The sequence below is a fragment of the Lutra lutra genome, chromosome 3 (genome assembly GCF_902655055.1).
Source record: "Lutra lutra chromosome 3, mLutLut1.2, whole genome shotgun sequence".
In the NCBI taxonomy this organism is placed as follows: domain Eukaryota; kingdom Metazoa; phylum Chordata; class Mammalia; order Carnivora; family Mustelidae; genus Lutra; species Lutra lutra.
This window is the reverse complement of record NC_062280.1, coordinates 47,487,047-47,504,513: the sequence shown is the minus strand read 5'-3', so window position 1 is coordinate 47,504,513 and position 17,467 is coordinate 47,487,047. Positions and strand designations below refer to the sequence as shown.

General features: G+C 52.6%; 1 protein-coding gene across 3 annotated transcripts in view; it reads left to right on the top strand.

Moving 5' to 3' along the window:
* HDLBP (high density lipoprotein binding protein) overlaps positions 1-16,504 on the top strand; it is a 72,479-nt gene extending 55,975 nt beyond the window's left edge. For all 3 annotated transcript variants that reach the window (XM_047721634.1, XM_047721635.1, XM_047721633.1), the window contains exons 15-28: positions 1,034-1,120; positions 1,250-1,381; positions 4,526-4,744; positions 7,153-7,374; positions 7,462-7,680; positions 8,399-8,537; positions 10,133-10,287; positions 11,032-11,136; positions 11,288-11,422; positions 12,444-12,587; positions 14,836-15,021; positions 15,460-15,576; positions 15,783-15,911; positions 16,040-16,504. In XM_047721634.1, the coding sequence (XP_047577590.1) occupies positions 1,034-1,120; positions 1,250-1,381; positions 4,526-4,744; positions 7,153-7,374; positions 7,462-7,680; positions 8,399-8,537; positions 10,133-10,287; positions 11,032-11,136; positions 11,288-11,422; positions 12,444-12,587; positions 14,836-15,021; positions 15,460-15,576; positions 15,783-15,911; positions 16,040-16,126 (2,076 nt within the window). In that variant the 3' untranslated portion in view covers positions 16,127-16,504. The remainder of the gene's footprint in view (positions 1-1,033; positions 1,121-1,249; positions 1,382-4,525; positions 4,745-7,152; positions 7,375-7,461; positions 7,681-8,398; positions 8,538-10,132; positions 10,288-11,031; positions 11,137-11,287; positions 11,423-12,443; positions 12,588-14,835; positions 15,022-15,459; positions 15,577-15,782; positions 15,912-16,039) is intronic.
* Positions 16,505-17,467: the final 963 nt, after the last annotated feature.

Sequence of the window (17,467 nt, the reverse complement as noted above, 5' to 3'; positions counted from 1 at the left end):
TCAGAACCCCTGCTTCAGGGGGCATTGGCTTGGTCTGCCCTCGAAGGCGGCGGGGGGGCGCTATCCGTCTTAACTGCAGGTGTTTAGACTGGCCAACACCTATTAGGAACTTCAGTGTTACATGAGGTTCAAGGGGGGGTGCCAGGCTCCTTGTTTCCTTGAGGGACCTCTAGAAATCTGGATAAACTTGGAGCGCCTAGGTGGCCCAGCTGGTTAAGCGACTGCCTTCGGCTCAGGTCATGATCCTGGAGTCCCGGGATCGAGTCTCGCATTGGGCTTCCTGCTGAACAGGGAGTCTGCTTCTCCCTCTGACCCACCCCCTGCTTATTTTCTCTCTCTCTTTCTCTCTCTCTCTCTTTCAAATAAATAAAAGTTTTTAAAAAAATAAGAGAAGAAGAAAGTTGGATAAACTGTCCTATCCAGTGAGGAAAGAGATTGCATAGGCAGTATGGGAAGCCATTTACTGATTTGCTATTTCCTTAAGCTGGAATGGAAACCAGCAGTTTAAAGTGCGGAGGGGGGTTATTGACAGGAATGCTGCAGATGGGCTCATGCTTCTGTGTTTCTCATGGGGCTTGCACTGAGCTCACCACTGCCTCAGGTTGCTGATGGGGGCGTTTCCAGCACAGAGCTCGTTCACACTGCCACAGCGTGGTGCAGGCTAGGAGGGGCAGGGTCTGTGTGCTCTGGGCTTGCTTCTCTCAGCCTGGTGTCCAGGATTCCCTTCTCTACCCAGAGTGTCTGTTGAGGGTGCCCGACACATTGCTTCTGGGTTATGGAACTTGCACTGACCACGTGGCGGGTTCTGCGGAGAGCTACTTTTTATAAAGGGAGCATTGCATCAGTCAGCTGTGGCTTGCCAGGTTAGCTCGTCCCCCAGCTAAAGGTCAGAGGTCCTAGTGGGAGACAGGCAGGATCCAAGTTGTATGTTTTCTAATAGCAGATTCTGTCATTTTAAATACTCCCTCGCAGATGAAGGGACACGTCACTGTCCAGCATGATGGCTAATGGTGCAACCTCTTTTGTTTTTAAGGTGGAAAATAGCTATTCAATTTCTGTTCCAATCTTCAAACAATTTCACAAGAACATCATTGGGAAAGGAGGCGCAAACATTAAAAAGGTGATCAGCCAGCTTGTCTCCTGAATCTTGGCTCCCAAAGCCCTGTGCCATTCTGGCTTAAACTTTCTGGCCCTGGGTTCCGGGTGTCTCAACTGGGAGGTCCCTTCTCATGGTCCCGTCTCCTTGTAGATTCGGGAAGAAAGCAACACTAAGATCGACCTTCCAGCAGAGAATAGCAATTCAGAGACCATTGTCATCACAGGCAAGCGAGCCAACTGTGAGGCTGCCCGGAGCCGCATCCTGTCCATCCAGAAAGACCTGGTAATGGGGTGTTATGTGTCAGGGCATGCGCCGGGGTCCCCATGGTCCCATCTCATCAGCTCTCCCACGCGGTGCAGGCCCGTGGCCAGGCTTCTGCCACTCACCTGGGGCTGTGCTTATCATGAGACTTGAGCAGTAGCACTGGATTTGAGTGCTTGGAAATCATCCTGTCCTGAAGGCGTAACAATCTTTTTCTTTTTTTTCAATTTTTGGAAAATTAACATTAAGAAGCTGCATGTTTGAAGTATGCAGTTTGATAAGTTTTGACCTGTGTTATATATGCATGGACTCTCCACAGTCAGCATAATGAGCCTATCTAGCACCCCGGAGATGTCCCCGTGCCCCTTTCCAGCCCTTCGTTGGCTTTCAGCCATGGGCATTGTGGGGTTTGCTGCACACTTGTACAAAGAAGATCATGGTGTTTGCTCCCACAGCTCAAGCTGTGCTCGCTTGGAGCAGCTGGGATGAGATGTATCCGTGTTGTCCCAGGTGTCCCGTCGGTTTGATTTTGTTGCTGGGTGATAGGTCCCTGCATGCCCAGATCATCTTACTTGTCGCTTAAGATTGGTAGCTTTTCTTTCAAGGGGTTTTTACTTTATCTAGGTTGTCAAGGTTTTTAGCATAAAGTTTTTCATAATTTTCCTGTACTGTGCTGGTGTCTTTCACGTTCCTGATATTCCTGTAACGTATATCATTATAAAATTACCTTCTTTTACCCCTGATAGTAGTCATTGTCCTGAAATCTGTTTTTTCTCATCAAAGTGGGTTTCTTTTAGGCAGCTTGCTTTTAGAGAGTGAGTGGGGGGAGGAGCAGTGGGCGAGGGATAAACAGACTGTGCTAAGTACAGAGTCTATCACAGGGCACGAGCTCACAACCCTGAGATCATGACCTGAGCCAAAATCAAAAGTCAGACCTTAACCGACTAAGCCATCCAGACTCCCCAGTCTCTGCCTTTTCAATGCAGATGTTTACATTTAATTCCATGCTTAATCTGTGTATCGTGTATTATGTTACATATTTTATTATACGTTTAGTAAATGTGATTAAATATCAATTTTTTAATTTTTAGAATTGTGGAAAATACACATAACAAAATTTACCACCTTCGTGTACAGCCTGGGGCATGAGCGCGTTCACACGGCTGTGTCCCACCATCGTCTGCCGCACTTTCTCACCGCCCCGAATAGAAGCTATACCTGCAGGCCTTGCCCCTGGTCATGGTGGTCCAACTGAGCTGTCTTGCCTTTGTTTTCTGTTTGTCCTGTCTACTTTGTTCTCTTTTTCTACCTGCTCTTGGACTTAAGAGAATTCCCTTATTCCTCTCATCTCCTCTTTTGGCTTATTGCATAGAACTTTCATTTTTGTGGTGGTTGTAGGGTTTTTAGTGCACATGGGCCCTGTCTCCAGGTGACCTTGTGCCCGTTGCAGTGCAGCCTGAGAAGCTGCAAACCCCCGTTTATCACCTGAGCCCCCATGGCCATGTCCCCAGCCCCACGACACTGTGCTGTTTCACATTGGCTTCCTGCATTCAGGATTAAATAGTAAGTGGGGTCCTACAGTCAGAGTGTGTTCAGTTTGGGGATGAAGTGCCAGACCATCTTCCAGTGAGCCTGTGCCCTTCCTGTGCTCCCCGTAGCAGACCTCAGACTGGAGGTTTTCTTCAGGACTTAGAACTCTGCTTCAGGACCTTCATGGTGTTTCTGAGGACATGTCTGAGGTCCTCCTTGGCCTTACTCCTCTGCACAGACTTCCTCTGACTGTATTTAAAAAAGCACAAGCCTTGTGCAAGTTACCACGTGTCTGGGTGTGCTTTTTTCATGTTGCTTAGAGTTCACTGAGCTTCTGGGATCCAAAGACTTTAGTGTTATCAAATGTGGAGAACCTGGGGTCATTATTGATTTATTTTTTTTAGAGGGTATGTGCAGGAGCAAAGGGAGATGGAGAGAGAGAATCTCAAGCAGACTCCCCGGCGAGTGTAGAGCCTGTGGGGCTCGATCTCATGACCCTAAGGTCATGACCTGAGCCAAAATGAAGAGTCAGATGCTCAACTGACCGTGCCCCCAGGTGCCTCTGGAGTCATTATTAAGTAGTTTTTTTTCTGTCCTTCCCCTTGGGGACTCCAGTTACTTGGAGCTAGGCAGGCTGGAGGTGGTCTTGTGATTGATTCACTGGTATGTTATGTATGTGGGTGGAAAGGAGAAGTGGTATTTTCCCCCAATAGTTTCTTTAAATTCATTAATTTTCTGTAATGTCTAATCTGCCTGTAATCCCATCTAGTGTGTTTTTCATTTTAGACATTTTCACTTGTAGAAGTTGAGGTGGAATATTTTGTTTTTATACTTGACATGCCCAGTGTTTCCTTTGTTTTTGTTTTTACCATGTTTGCAGTTGTGAAAATGCTTGTTGTCATGTTCCCAACCCACTGGTTCTAAAGTCTCTTTCACTTCTGGGCTGTTTTCTGTTCTTTCCTCATGGAGGAGTTTCCCCTATTTTTTTGAATGTCTGGTATTTTTCTGTTGGATGCCAGCAGTTAGGAAGTCTACTTGGATGGATGCTGGATATTCTTGCATTCCAACGGCTTCGAGTTTTGTTAATGTACTTGAATGAATTACTTTGCTCCTTTTCGGAGTTGCTCTTAAAGACACATGCCTGGTCTTGGGTGTTCCAAGTCCTGGGGTGAGGCCTCCTGTACCCAGTGTCCTAGAGCGTAGACAGTGCTGTGCACTACAGTCCCTTCCCCCTGGTGACGTCGGCATGGGAGCTATCACCAGTTCACGGGGTTTCCACTAGTCCTAGTCTGCCCAGACTGTCAGCTCTGTGTCCTCGATGCGGGGACTCAGCCAGGGGACCATTGTCCTGCTCACCTTTCTTGCTTCCCGTCTCCAGTGTCTTGAACCCCGTTGTTTCTCATGGGAGGTAAATCTGGAGACAGAGTTTTAATGGGAAAAGCCGACAATCTGGGCATCTTGGTTGTGTCTCTGCTTTATGGTGTGGTATGGAGACATTCCTTCTATGCCGTGTGAACTGCTTAGACCCCATCCTTCACATCCTCACATGTGGACCCACACTCACAAGCGCTCCAGACCCCTCTGCAGTGGGCATGCTGCCACGTGTCCCACACCTCACAGACTGTGTCATTTCAGGCCAACATAGCCGAGCTGGAGGTCTCGATTCCGGCCAAGCTGCACAACTCCCTCATCGGCACGAAGGGCCGCTTGATCCGCTCCATCATGGAGGAGTGTGGTGGGGTGCACATCCACTTCCCGGTGGAGGGCTCAGGAAGTGACACGGTTGTCATCAGGGGCCCTGCCTCAGACGTGGAAAAGGCCAGAAAGCAGCTCCTGCACTTGGCTGAGGAGAAGGTGAGTTTCACGCCCAGGAACGGCGGCACTGCGTCTCTCCCTTGCTAGAAATCCTCACCCCATTGTGGCAGGTCAGAATATTGCTTCAGACGCCTTTTTTTGTCTTTGATTTTGCCACTGCTGAACAAAGGGCCTTCGTAGGTCCAATGCCTACTAAAACAATATGGAGAATTTGCTGTTTGCCTTAGTGGTTTTTTTGGTTTTGGGGTGGTTTTTTTTTTTTTTTTTTTTTTTTTAGATTTTATTTATTTAAGATTGAGCGAGCACAAGCAACAGGAGCAGCAGAGGAAGCAGGAGAAACAGGCTTCCCCACTGAGTAGAGAGCTCGATTCAGGGCTCGATCCCTTAACTCCGGGATCATGACCTGAGCTGAAGGCAGACGCTTAACCAGACTGAGCTACCCAGGGGCCCCTGGGCTTTTTTTAAGTATGATTTATAGACAACACATCCCTTTCTTACCACATACTTGAGTTTTGATGAGCATAAGCAGTCAGGTGACCCCCACCGCAATGAAAATGTTTTGGCATCACCCCTAAAATTCTGCATTGAGTCACCTTTGCCCCTTTGTGGAGCCCACGTTGGGTCTGTTTCTGGACCGTGCTGTGCTCCTGCGCCTCCGGAAGGAGGGTGGCTGGCAGAGCCCTCCAGCTTTGCACTTTGTCACACTGCTCTGGCCATCGTGCATCTTTGTCTTTCTCTGTGCATTTGAATCAGCTTAACAGTTTCTAGGGGGAAGTCCTGCTTGGATTTGGACGAGACTGTGTTGAATCTAAGGATCAAATTGGGAAGAACTGACAGCTCAGGAGTTTGGAGTTTTTCAGGCTGCGTTGTTGAGTTTTAAGTCTTTGATTTTTCATTGGTGTTTCGTAGTTTTTAACATGTGGGTCTCATTCATATTTTATTCAATTTAAATCCTCACTATTTTGCTTTTTAGCATTGTTGTAATGGTACTTTTTAATTCATTTTAATTTCCAGTTACTGTAGCATATAGAAATATATCTGATATTTTTATATTGGTTTTGTTTTATACATCTGGCTTAAAGTTCAGTTACCAGTTCCAGTAACACTTTTTTATGGATTCTTGTGAGCTTACTGTATAATACACATCATCTGTGAACAGTGGAATTCTTCCTTGCTGATCCGTACAACTATAGGTGTGGTCTTACCGTGTCGCTTGGGCCTGCAGTACGGTGTTGAGGAGCAGTGGTGAGAGGGGATGGCCATGCTTCATGGGCGAACTTTGTGGGGAGTGTTCAGTCCTTCACCAGTGACTGGGAAGTGAGCTAGGGGGTCTCCGAAGGTGCTGTCAGGTTGAGGAAGTTCCCTTCTGTTAAAAGTTTGCTGAGAGCTGCTGCAGGAATTGGGGGTGGGACTTTGTAGGAGGCTTTCTCTGTATCTGTTGACACGAGAGTGTGGTTTCTCTTTTTTTTAAGCATACGTATTAGATTTTTTTAGGGTCTTTGTGGGGTTTTTTGTTCTTTGAAGTTTAACCAACCTTGCTTTTCTGGGATGAGCCCTACTTGGTTTAGGTGTACTACCCTTCATCATTTTGCTGGGCTGGGCTCACCTACCTCGTTGCTCATTAGCTTTTTAGTAATGCTGCTATTTGCCAGTGTCTGGGTCAGAAGACTAGAAGATTCTCTTGGAGGTGTTTGAGAAACCAGCATTTAAAAGATAACGAAGTTTATTTGCTTATTACTGTTTAGCATGCTGGCAGACCTTCTTTTCTTCTGTGTTTCTTCATGCTTGTGTGCCAGGTTCCAGAATACAGGGAAGGCGAGGAGACAGCATTGTGTGTGTCTAAGTCAGCCTAGAGGTGCATGTGCGCTCCTGGTGAACCTGCCAGAGGGGCTGGCGTCCTCAGCAAGGTCATCATGTCGGGGCCTTCGCTGGAGCCTGGCTTCTTGGTGTCACGTGAGGGCATTGGTCAGCTTAGGTGGCTCTAAGACTGAGACTGGGCCTTGCTGTTGGTGTGTGGGCTCCCCTGTAGCCCAAGCAGAGGAGGGCCTGGATGGGGAGCACTCTTCTGGACTTTCAGGAGGAGTAAGAGCGCCGTTCCTGGGAGTGGGGCTGGCGGTCCCGTGGGCTTACCTGCTGTGCAAGTGCGCCCCTTGTCCCCTAGCACCCCGAGGCCGTACTTGCCTAGTCCCCTCTAGGTGGAGAGCAGCTTACAGGCTTGGGTCACTGCTGGTAAGTGGCAGGACTGGGGCTAGGAACGCACATGCTCCAAGCCATCTCAGTGTCTGGATGGCGGAGGGGGCCGTCAGTACTCCTGTCTGGGTATCCATCCCTTGGTTTTGGTGAGGCTTGATAGCCACAGACCGTTGTTCTCAAGGCCCTCTTACTCACCTGCTCGGGGCACCGGGCAGGTAGCATCAGGCCAGTATATCTGGGGTTGGTTTCCACAGCAAACCAAGAGTTTTACCGTTGACATCCGCGCAAAGCCAGAATACCACAAGTTCCTTATTGGCAAAGGGGGTGGCAAAATCCGCAAGGTACGTGACAACACGGGAGCCCGCATCATATTCCCAACGGCCGAGGACAAGGACCAGGACCTGATCACCATCATAGGGAAGGAGGACGCTGTCAGGGAGGCCCAGAGGGAGCTGGAGGCCCTCATCCAGAACCTGGTAAGGTCCAGTGGGAGCTGCACTTAGGTTGTCCTGTCAGGCATGGTTGGCAGGGTCATTTACTTTTGCCCTCCCTCTGTGGCACAGGATAATGTGGTGGAAGACTGCATGCTGGTGGACCCCAAGCACCACCGCCATTTTGTCATCCGAAGAGGCCAGGTCTTGCGGGAGATTGCCGAAGAGTATGGTGGGGTGATGGTCAGCTTCCCACGCTCGGGCACACAGAGCGATAAGGTCACCCTTAAGGGTGCCAAGGACTGTGTGGAGGCGGCCAAGAAGCGCATTCAGGAGATCATCGAGGACCTGGTAGGTGCCTGAGAGGGCGACGGGGCTCTTAGCCCCAACAGCCAGGGCCAAGGGGCTCCTTGAGCCCTGCAGTGGGCTCCTCTGGTGAGGCTGGGGCTCTCAACCTCTGGCCTTCATCCTGACAGTTGGTGAAAATACCTCTCCTAACAACAGCTTTTTAAAACATGGGATGAAGTGCAGTCTGTACAAGGAGCCAGCCTCTCGTCTCCAAAGGGAAGAAAAGAGATGGAAGGGGAGGGCCTGTCAGAGCAGATCCACGCAGAAACATGTCCCTGCTGGTGCTCTCCTGCTGCAACCTGGAAAGTATTTCCCCAACCAGCAGTCCCCATGCCTCCTCATGGAGTCACAGCCACAGCATTCGCTGTCACTGGCTCACGTAGCCACCCTTCAGGGACAGTGCGTGATGTTGCAGGAGGCCGGGGACTCTGGGTCAGACACAGGACCATGGTGCTCCTGGCTCTGGGCGGCAGCGAGCCTCATGCCATTTTGTGCATACGGGTCATCAGTACTTTCTTGTGTCTGGGAAATATGTCAGAAAGAGGCGTCCCGTTTGGTCCTGGCCCCCGGCCCTCCTCTCTCCACCCTGTTGTATGTGGAACAGTTGAGGTGTCCGTGGAGGACTGAGTGGAGGCTGGTGAGGATGTGCACTGACCCTAACCAGTTAATGTCTGTCTTTATTTTTTCCTTTCTTGCTGTGCCCCGCACCCCCCACCCCCAGGAAGCCCAGGTGACCATAGAATGTGCCATACCCCAGAAGTTCCATCGATCTGTCATGGGCCCCAAAGGTTCCAGAATCCAGCAGATTACCCGGGACTATAATGTTCAGATTAAGTTCCCAGACAGAGAGGAGAACCCAGGTGGGTCCCAGCGGTGAGCCCCATGCTGAGTGGGGAAGCAGGGGGCGCGTGAATGGGCCTCATCCGGGGATTCCAAGGCTTCTCTAGGAGGTGGGTGCAGGGTGACAGGGGCCCTCCCAGCATCCCGAGGCTTGCAGCAGGTGACGAGGCAGAGGAGGGCAAAACGCCTGCGGCCTCTGAAGCAGGAAAGCAACCCCCACCCCCACCCCGCTGAGTTTGGTTCTGGGGCTTCACACAGGTCCCAGGTGACATGTGTGATGGGACTGCTTATGCTCTGTCCACTGCAGCTGCCTCTTCCCCAGCACCCCTACTTGGCAGGTTTTGTCCCTTGAATGACAGGCAGCCCCTGACTGTCCTTCTGCCGCAGCCCCTCAGCTCAGTGTCATCCTTATTGCTTGGTTCCACGTGGGGTGGTAGGTGGTAGGTAGGACCTGCACGACGAGGGGTCTCAGAGCTGACTCTCCCAAGACCTGTCTCCTACTCGGGTTGTGACCAAGTGTGTCATCTTTGTTGACCAGTCTCAGTGGATGTGTCTGGTCCGGTTAGTGACCATGCAGCTTCCTGGGTCCCCTCTGTGTGCTCTGTCCTCTACAAAGCTGGTCACGGCCACTGAAGCGCCTCTTTCCCTGAGAGGATGGCCTATTTTGAGTACATGTGGAGGAAAACTGCGTAGGATAAAGATGGATTTTCTATACTCAGTATCCAAATTCAGTTTGTTTTCTCTTGCTCCCTCTTTTATGCATACAGTCATTTTTTCTAAGTCGTTTGAGTGTACTTTTCAAATTTATCTTTGGGGCTCCTTCCTGAGAATCAGAACTTTTTAAAAAAATATTTATTTATTTGACAGAGAGATCACAAGTAGGCAGAGAGGCAGGCAGAGAGAGCGAGGAAGGGAAGCAGGCTCCCCGCTGAGCAGAGAGCCCAATGCGGGGCTCGATCCCAGGACCCTGAGATTATGACCTGAGCTGAAGGCAAAGGCTTTAACCCCCTGAGCCACCCAGGCATCCCATCAGAACTTCTTTTTAACATCATTTGCGATAACTGGGGGACAGATGGGGGACATCCATCATCAGAATCACATGATCTGACAGTGTGTAGCAATGTTATCGAATTTAGTTGGTGTTCAAACTTTCCCACTTTGGAAAGTGTCTACAGAGTCCAGTCTTCCCCCCCACAGTACAGGACTGTGGTTCTTTAGTGTTCAGGTACACAGCTGCCTGTCGCCACCATCTGGCTTCTTTGTCACAGGTCCCATCTCTTCCTTCTTGATTCTTGCTCGCCTGCTTCCTGGTATAAGAAGCTGGTGCAGGTGCCCACCTTCCTCCCAGCCTGTGGTGCAGACCCCTCCCCACAGCCATGTCCTAGCCCTGGGGCTTGGTTTCTAGTGTCCTGGCCCTTTAGACACAGTGGGTGCCTTCCCCATGCCTCCCACCCACCAGCCTCTGAGGTCACCAGCTCCACCCGAGGCAAGGAGGTGAGCTCACAGCCTCCTGGGAAGCGCGGCGCGTGTGGCTCAGCATGTGTCAGGGGCTTCCCAAGTGTTTGCGTGGAGGATGCTGAGTCGGTACTGTGAGCTGCTCCTGCCGTCTCCCCAGTTCACAGCGTAGAGCCGCCAGTCCAGGAGAACGGCGATGATGCTGGAGATGGGAGAGACATCAAGGAGGCTGACCCCGGCTCCCCCAGGCGGTGTGACATCATCATCATCTCCGGCCGGAAAGAAAAGTGTGAGGCAGCCAAGGAAGCTCTCGAGGTGGGTGCGGCCTGATGCTGGCTGCCCTCACGGGGTGGTGCCCAGCCCCAGCCGTGCCTGCCCCAATCCCCTCAGCTCCCGCTACCAGCGGCGCCCAATACACCAGTCTGGGGCCCAGAGCCCAGCGCCTGGGGGCTCGATGGGCACAGAGCTAGCAGGTTCAGTGACAGCAGGGGGAATGCATCTGTGTTTGAGCCTCACCAGTCCCCCTCTGTAAGCTTCAAGTGGCTCTGTTTTTCCTGGACTCGGTTAGTTCTGTTTTTGTTTCTGTAAGCAGCTTGTCACATTTAAGAGCGTAAGCTTGGGGTGAGGATCTGAAAGTGTGCTCTCTTGGCACTAATCTTAAAAAAGTGGATTCTGTGGTTTTGTCTTTGGGTGTTTTGTCATTTTTGTTTTTGTTTTGAGAGAGAGCGCGCACGCCCAAGCAAGCAGAGGGCAGGGCAGGGGGAGAGGGAGACTCCCAAGCAAAGCCCCCAAGCGTGGAGCCTGATGCAGGGCTCGATCCCAGGACCCAGAGATCATGATCTGAGCCAAAATCCAGAGTCAGACGCTTAACTGACCTCCACCTAGGCGTCCCTGGATTCCGTGTTCTCTTTTTGTGTTTTCTTTTGAGTTAAAAGCCTGGATATTGGCCTCAGTTTAGGCAGGACAGCATGGAAGGTTCCAGGAAGCTCCCTGTAGTTCTCACACGGTCGCTCTGCTCCCTGCTGGCTCTCAGGCCTGCCCCGTCCGTGTTTCCTGCAGGCGCTGGTTCCTGTCACCATCGAAGTGGAGGTGCCCTTTGACCTGCACCGGTACATCATTGGGCAGAAGGGGAGTGGTATCCGAAAGATGATGGACGAGTTTGAGGTACCCCAATTTGCAGTCTTTCCCTCCCGAGTGTCTCTGGCAGTCCAGCCCTGTGGCAGTGCGCCTTCTTCCTGCTCTTACTGCAGCGGCGGGCCGCCCCTGTCTTGGTCTGGGACCCATCTGCATCGGGTACCCTCCCGTGTCTGTGCAGGTGAACATCCATGTGCCGGCACCAGAGCTGCAGTCTGACGTCATTGCCATTACCGGCCTCGCTGCGAATTTGGACCGGGCCAAGGCTGGCTTGCTGGAGCGCGTGAGGGAGCTGCAGGCTGAGCAGGAGGACCGGGTGGGTTTCCACTGGGCCACGGGGGCATCCACCAGAGCCGCAGTCCTCAGCCTTCATCATCATGCTGGAGGGTCACTAGCACCCTGGCCACTTGGCAGCCAGTTCAGCCAGGTGGCCAGAGGAGCTGGCCAACCCCATTGTGGTTTGTGTCCAGGGGCCTTTCTTCAGGGGCAGCGTTGGCGGGCGTAGCACTTTTCTCTTCCCTGTTAACAGCAGCAGAGTTAGATTCCTGCTAGTCTTTTTTTTTTTTCCCCAAAGTAAATGTGCCATTTGTGGTGCCTCCAGCCACACAGGACAGGTAAGGTTAGCCAGGCGTGGGAGCCGTTGCTGCGAAAGACCCCCAAACGTGAGTGGTGTGGTCCATGGTGGGTATCTGCGGGCCCATGTGGACCTTCTCACTGCAGGGTTTCCCTGCTTTGGGGAGGGTTCAAGACCCACCTCCCCTCTGTAGAGCTGCCGTTGGAAGGGTTTCCTGAGTGGTGCACAGGGAGGCTGGGTGTTGTCCCCTCCTGAAGCCTTGGTGCAGATTCCTTGGGTTGTGCTTCGAGGACTCCCTGGAGTCAGGTTGGGGCAGGACACCCAGACCTCTAACACCTGAGTGTGCTCCCAACAGTCTCACCCCAGCCATGGATGTCCTAGGCGGGCTGCTTCTCTTTTCCTTCTGGCCTGCTTTTATACCCCAGCCTTGGAAAACACTCTCCAACCCCACCCAGAACATTTTTATACTTACTTATCAGATCCCTATTAAACCAATTAAAAAGTTGAGCTCAGAGCTCGCCACTTGCTGTGCCAGCCTTGTTGATGCCCAAGGAGTCCTTTCTGAATCTGTGAGCTTGCTTATGGGCAGGTCCTTGAGCTGGTGGGGCGGGGTGACACAGAGGCTAATAGGAAAGCCATGTCTTGTTTTTGTCACCGGGGATACCTTTGGGGTTCAGGACAGAAAGACGGGTGGCAGTAGCACATGGCTGCACATGATGGTGATGGTCGGCTTTGAACTCCTCCACTCTTGTCTCATCTGTAGGCTTTAAGGAGCTTTAAGCTGAGTGTCACTGTGGACCCCAAATACCATCCCAAAATTATTGGGAGAAAAGGGGCAGTGATTACCCAAATCCGCTTGGAACATGATGTGAACATTCAGTTTCCTGATAAGGACGATGGGAGCCAGGTAAGAATGACTGCTTGGGTCAGACTCTGTTGCGGGAGGATTTTTGGGGGGGAGACTTTTGTAACCTCATCCTGACCTGGGAGCAGTGAGCAGGCGAGCTTAGGATGTGCCCAGGTGTGTGGGGATAGGGCAGAGTGCAGAGTGACAGGTCTCTGAGGATCGGATTTTGGCTTGGGCTTTGGGCACTATCTCGGTCTGTGTCTGCCTGCATCGCCACGTGGACCTTCTCCCCTGCCCACCTGGTCATCAGCTGGGTCCCTCCCACACAATTGTCCCCACAGGTGCAGTCCTTCAAGGAGCACCCTCCCCGCGCCCATCACTCCCCTGCCTGTGTTCTTCTTGGCTCGAACAGGGGTCCCTTCTAGCACAGCTTTGCACATAGTGGGAGCCTAGTCTCTGTCTCTCCTCCAGTAGCATGCAGCAGAGCACCCAGAAATGGTCTGCTAGAATCTTCCAGTCAGCAAATCCCAGCATGCCTATGTAGACTCTGACCTTTCAACCCTGCATCCAAGCACTGTGGCAGGCCGTCCATCTGTACCTTCCTTCTCTCCCTGGCCCAAGTCTGTGAGCCACAGCCTGAGTTCAGAAAGGCAGGCAGGCCTGTAGGGCCTCACCCCGTGCCCCGTCTCTTGTCTGCCTCCTGCCAGGTCCTCCCTTCCCCAGATGCATCCTTTGATCTGCCTCTGCATTTCTAACAAACGTGTTTACACTGCTGTTCTTTTTTATTCTTTGTGGTGGTGGTAGTGTTGTTTAAGTGAGCTATATGCCCAGTGTGGGGTTGAATTCATGACCCTGAGGTCAAGAGTCACCTGCTCTTCCAACTGAGCCAGCCAGATACCCCTTTAACTTTAATTTTCAATGTTTTTATTTTTTTTTTTTCTAAGATTTATGTACTTGAGAGGGAGAGAGAGAGAGAATGAGAGCCTAAGAGCAGGCAGAGGGAGAAGCAGACTCCACTGAGCAGGAAGCTGGACGTGGAGTTCCATCCCAGAACTCTGAGATCGTGACCTGAGCCACCCAGGCGCCTGTAGTTTGTAATGTTTTTAATTCTGAGAATTCAGCTCTTTTAAACTCCTCACCTTGCGACTCCTGGGTGGCTCAGTCAGTTGGGTGTCTGTGTTCGGCTCAGGTCATGATCAGGCTCATGATCGAGTCCCCCATCAGGCTCCTTGCTGAGTGGGGAGCCTGCTTCTCCATTTGCCTGCTGTTCCCTCTGCTTGTGCTCTCTGACAAATCAATAAATAAAATCTTAAAAAAAAAAAAAGAAAGAAAGAAATTATCCCTCACCTTCACTGTGTTTATCTTCTTCAACTTTGCTATGTAAATATCACAGTCATTATTTGGTGTTCAGACCACAGTGGCTAATATCCCACAAGCTGAAGGGGATCAGTGGCCACGTTTTCTTCATAGGCAGCTTTTTCCTGGGAGGCTCATGCTTCCGTTGGCGAAGGGTTCTGGTCTGTCTGTCTGGGGAGGCGCTTGTCGGCGGGTGGTGGGCTCTGGGCACCGTGGCGGTGGGGGAGGGGAGGGGGACTGGCTGCTACTCTGCTGTCTCCTGGGGTCCTCGTGGCCTCTTTTCAGTAGATCTTGAAGTTCCTGCTCTTCTTTGTTTCCCAAACAAAGTGTTCTCTGGTCCTTTATGTTCTGTTGCTCTTTTGTACATGTAGTATATTCTCTCGCCTTAAAGAATGTGGCTCACGGGGTGAGGGGATTCTGTGCTCACGTGTTCGTAATGCCTTGAGTTGTGTGTCTGCACTGCCCGCGCTCTACGAGGGTGCCCTCACCTGTCTGTGTGCATGTGGGAGGCCTGAAGGCTGGGCCGGGGTGAGCTGTGGCTGTGGAGTGCTGGCCACGGTGTTTGGAACCTTCTCTCCAGGTCGGTCTGTCTCCAGCGATATGCCTCCAGATGCAGGGCCCGGGGTCACCGACACTGTGCCCCCACCTGCGGCTCTCTTTGTGTGCAGGTGCCCTTTCTTTTCCCATATGTGTCTTCTTGGTGGGGTGGGAGTGGGAGGGGAGTGGGGAGGAGCCAGTAGGCATTGTTGACCTGTTGTTTTAAATCAGCACCTGACATTCTTGTCTAGCTTTTTTCTGTTCTGAGTGGGTCAATATTTACCCTGAAGGTGAGGCCTGCCTCATCCAGCCAGAGCTGCCTCTTGTCACCTCCAGAACTGCACCTGCTGGGTTAGGGCTCCCAGCCTGGAATTTCTAGGGGTTTCCCATCTTCTGACTGGTTGTTCTTTCTTAGCCCCAGGACCAAATTACTATCACAGGGTATGAAAAGAATACAGAAGCTGCCCGGGACGCCATATTGAAAATTGTGGGTGAACTTGAACAAATGGTTTCTGAGGATGTCCCGCTGGACCACCGTGTTCACGCCCGTATCATTGGCGCCCGTGGAAAAGCCATCCGCAAAATCATGGATGAATTCAAGGTGGGTCCCCAACCCAGTCGTGAAGGGGCATCATCAAGTCCTGGAAGCATGGTGGGTGCGATGGGGTGCATGCTTCCCATGGCCTAGTTGAGGGCCTCAGGGCTTCCTGCCTCAGCTGCTGACCGCACTTAGGGTTTGAAAGTCTGACACTCACATGCCTGTCCCTAAGTTGGTGAGGTGGCACAGGGGGCACAGCCAGGTGCCCTTGGTAGTGTTGGGCAGTGTCCTACCCTGACTGCAGGAGGGGCAGCCCCACAGGGCACAAGTGGCTTCTGTATCTGTCGTATCATGCTTAGCTCTGATGTACAGGACCTTTGCCTCTTGAAAACAAGGTTAACTTGGGGAAAATTCACTAGAAGTCCACCATTCCCAGCCATGCAGAACCATGAGCCTCTGGTCCAGAGACCCTGCCTCAGCTGCTGTATATGCTCCTTCCAGGTGGACATTCGCTTCCCACAGAGTGGGGCCCCAGACCCCAACTGCGTCACCGTGACGGGGCTCCCAGAGAACGTGGAAGAAGCCATCGATCACATCCTCAACCTAGAGGAGGAATACGTGAGTTGTGTCTGGCAGGAGGCCTGTACCCAGGACACCTTGCCTCTGACTGGCGTGGGGTGACAGCAAGGCTGTGTGCATTTGCTCCCTGGGCATGCCAGGGACAGGGTCTCCCCTGAGCGAGTCTTGATTACTAGAGACTAAACAAACATGGTCGTTATGCATGCCTGCTGACTGACCATCCCCCCACACACCTGTGCCCACAGTTGGCTGACGTGGTCGACAGCGAGGCCCTGCAGCTGTACATGAAGCCGCCAGCCCATGAGGAGTCCAAAGCGCCATCAAAGGGCTTTGTGGTCCGGGACGCCCCCTGGACCGCAAATAGCAGCGAGAAGGTTAGATGCTCTTCTTTGCTCCGTGTGCCCTGGGAGGGGTAGCACTGGCGAGCAGCACTTAGCTCTCCACTGGGGAGGCTGCTCAGGCAGGATCCCCTTACTGAAGCTGTGCACTCTTTCCCCTACAGGCCCCTGACATGAGCAGCTCCGAAGAGTTTCCCAGCTTTGGGGCTCAGGTGGCCCCCAAGACCCTCCCATGGGGCCCCAAACGATAATGATCAGAAAGCAGAAACCTCTCCAGCCTGCTGACCCAAACCCCACCACACATGGTTTGTTTCAATCTGACCCAGCAGCTGGACCCTCCATAAATTGTTGACGCTTCCCCCTCCCCGAGGTCTCGCAGTGAAGCCGGGCGCGCCAGCCCCCCGCGTGCGCTCAGGATCTGCTCCCTGACACCTTTTGCTCTGGGACGGCGCTCCGCTGTTGTGCACACTAACAGAGGTAATTGGACATTTCCCTACAAGCCTCCTGGCTCATCCAGCATGTCAGTAAGGCTCTGGCCTCCACTCTGAGAGCTCCACAGCTGTGGCTGAGTCTACTTCCTGTGTCATGACCTCAGGAAATAAATTTCCTTGACTTTATAAAAGCCAAAATGTTTGCCCTCTTCCTTTCCCACCTCCTTTCCTCCCTCTGCCTGCCGTTCAGTCTCTCCTTGTCAAATGCAATCCACCTTCTTCCAGCTGCCAAAAAGCCCACTTAGCCCAGACCACAGGGTGGGGAGGAAGACCCAGTTTGCATACTGGGAGTGCCCAGACCCAAAGGAGAGCTGCGGTGGAGCCTGAGGGGACCAGAGAGGCAGAAGGGTGACCTGGGTTCTCAGGCGGTCTTGGCTTTGCACACGTTGGGGTCTGAAAGCACCGAGTGTCTCCACCCCGCACCACGCGGCTGGAGACCCCAAGTCTGGTGAGGAAAGCCTGAAGACAAGGCCGCACGTCTCCATATAGGTCCACCGTGGCTGGCACGGTGGCCTGGTGTGGCCTAAGAAACGTGGCACGGGGAGAAGGGAGGCCTGTGGAGCAGTGGTGGAGACTGTCCACTCCTCCCTCGTGCCCACCCACCGCCCCCAGGCGCCAGGTATGAAGTCTCCTCCTTTCTACCTCAGAGTTAGCGTGGCATGGTCCCACGCTTAGGAGAGAGCCAGCCATGGCGCTCGGCCTCTTGGTTTAGAGGTTTCCAGTGGCAGCACGTTGGCTGCAGCACCAGGTCTCCCCTAGGCTGTCCTCTGACACAAGCCCAGGTGCTGGGTGTGGGCTTCCCAGGGGTTGGTCTGGAGAGGCTGGCTTTGTGGTCCCGGGGTACAGAGAGGTGAGGACCAGCCGCCAACAAGGGAGGCTCTCCTCTGTCTCAGGCATGCAGTGGGTAACTGTGGCTGTTGAACCACAGGCCTTAGTGGGCAGGGGGCCTGGCTCTGCAGCTGCCTGTTGAGGGTCCGCTTGGAGAGAAGGGGGCCCCAGGCAGCGCAGAGGCGCCTTTGTGCCGTGTCGTGTGGGACCGAGGACGGGCCCTCCCCATCCCTGCCTCTGCCTTGTCTCATCCCACCCTGAGATACTGGCATT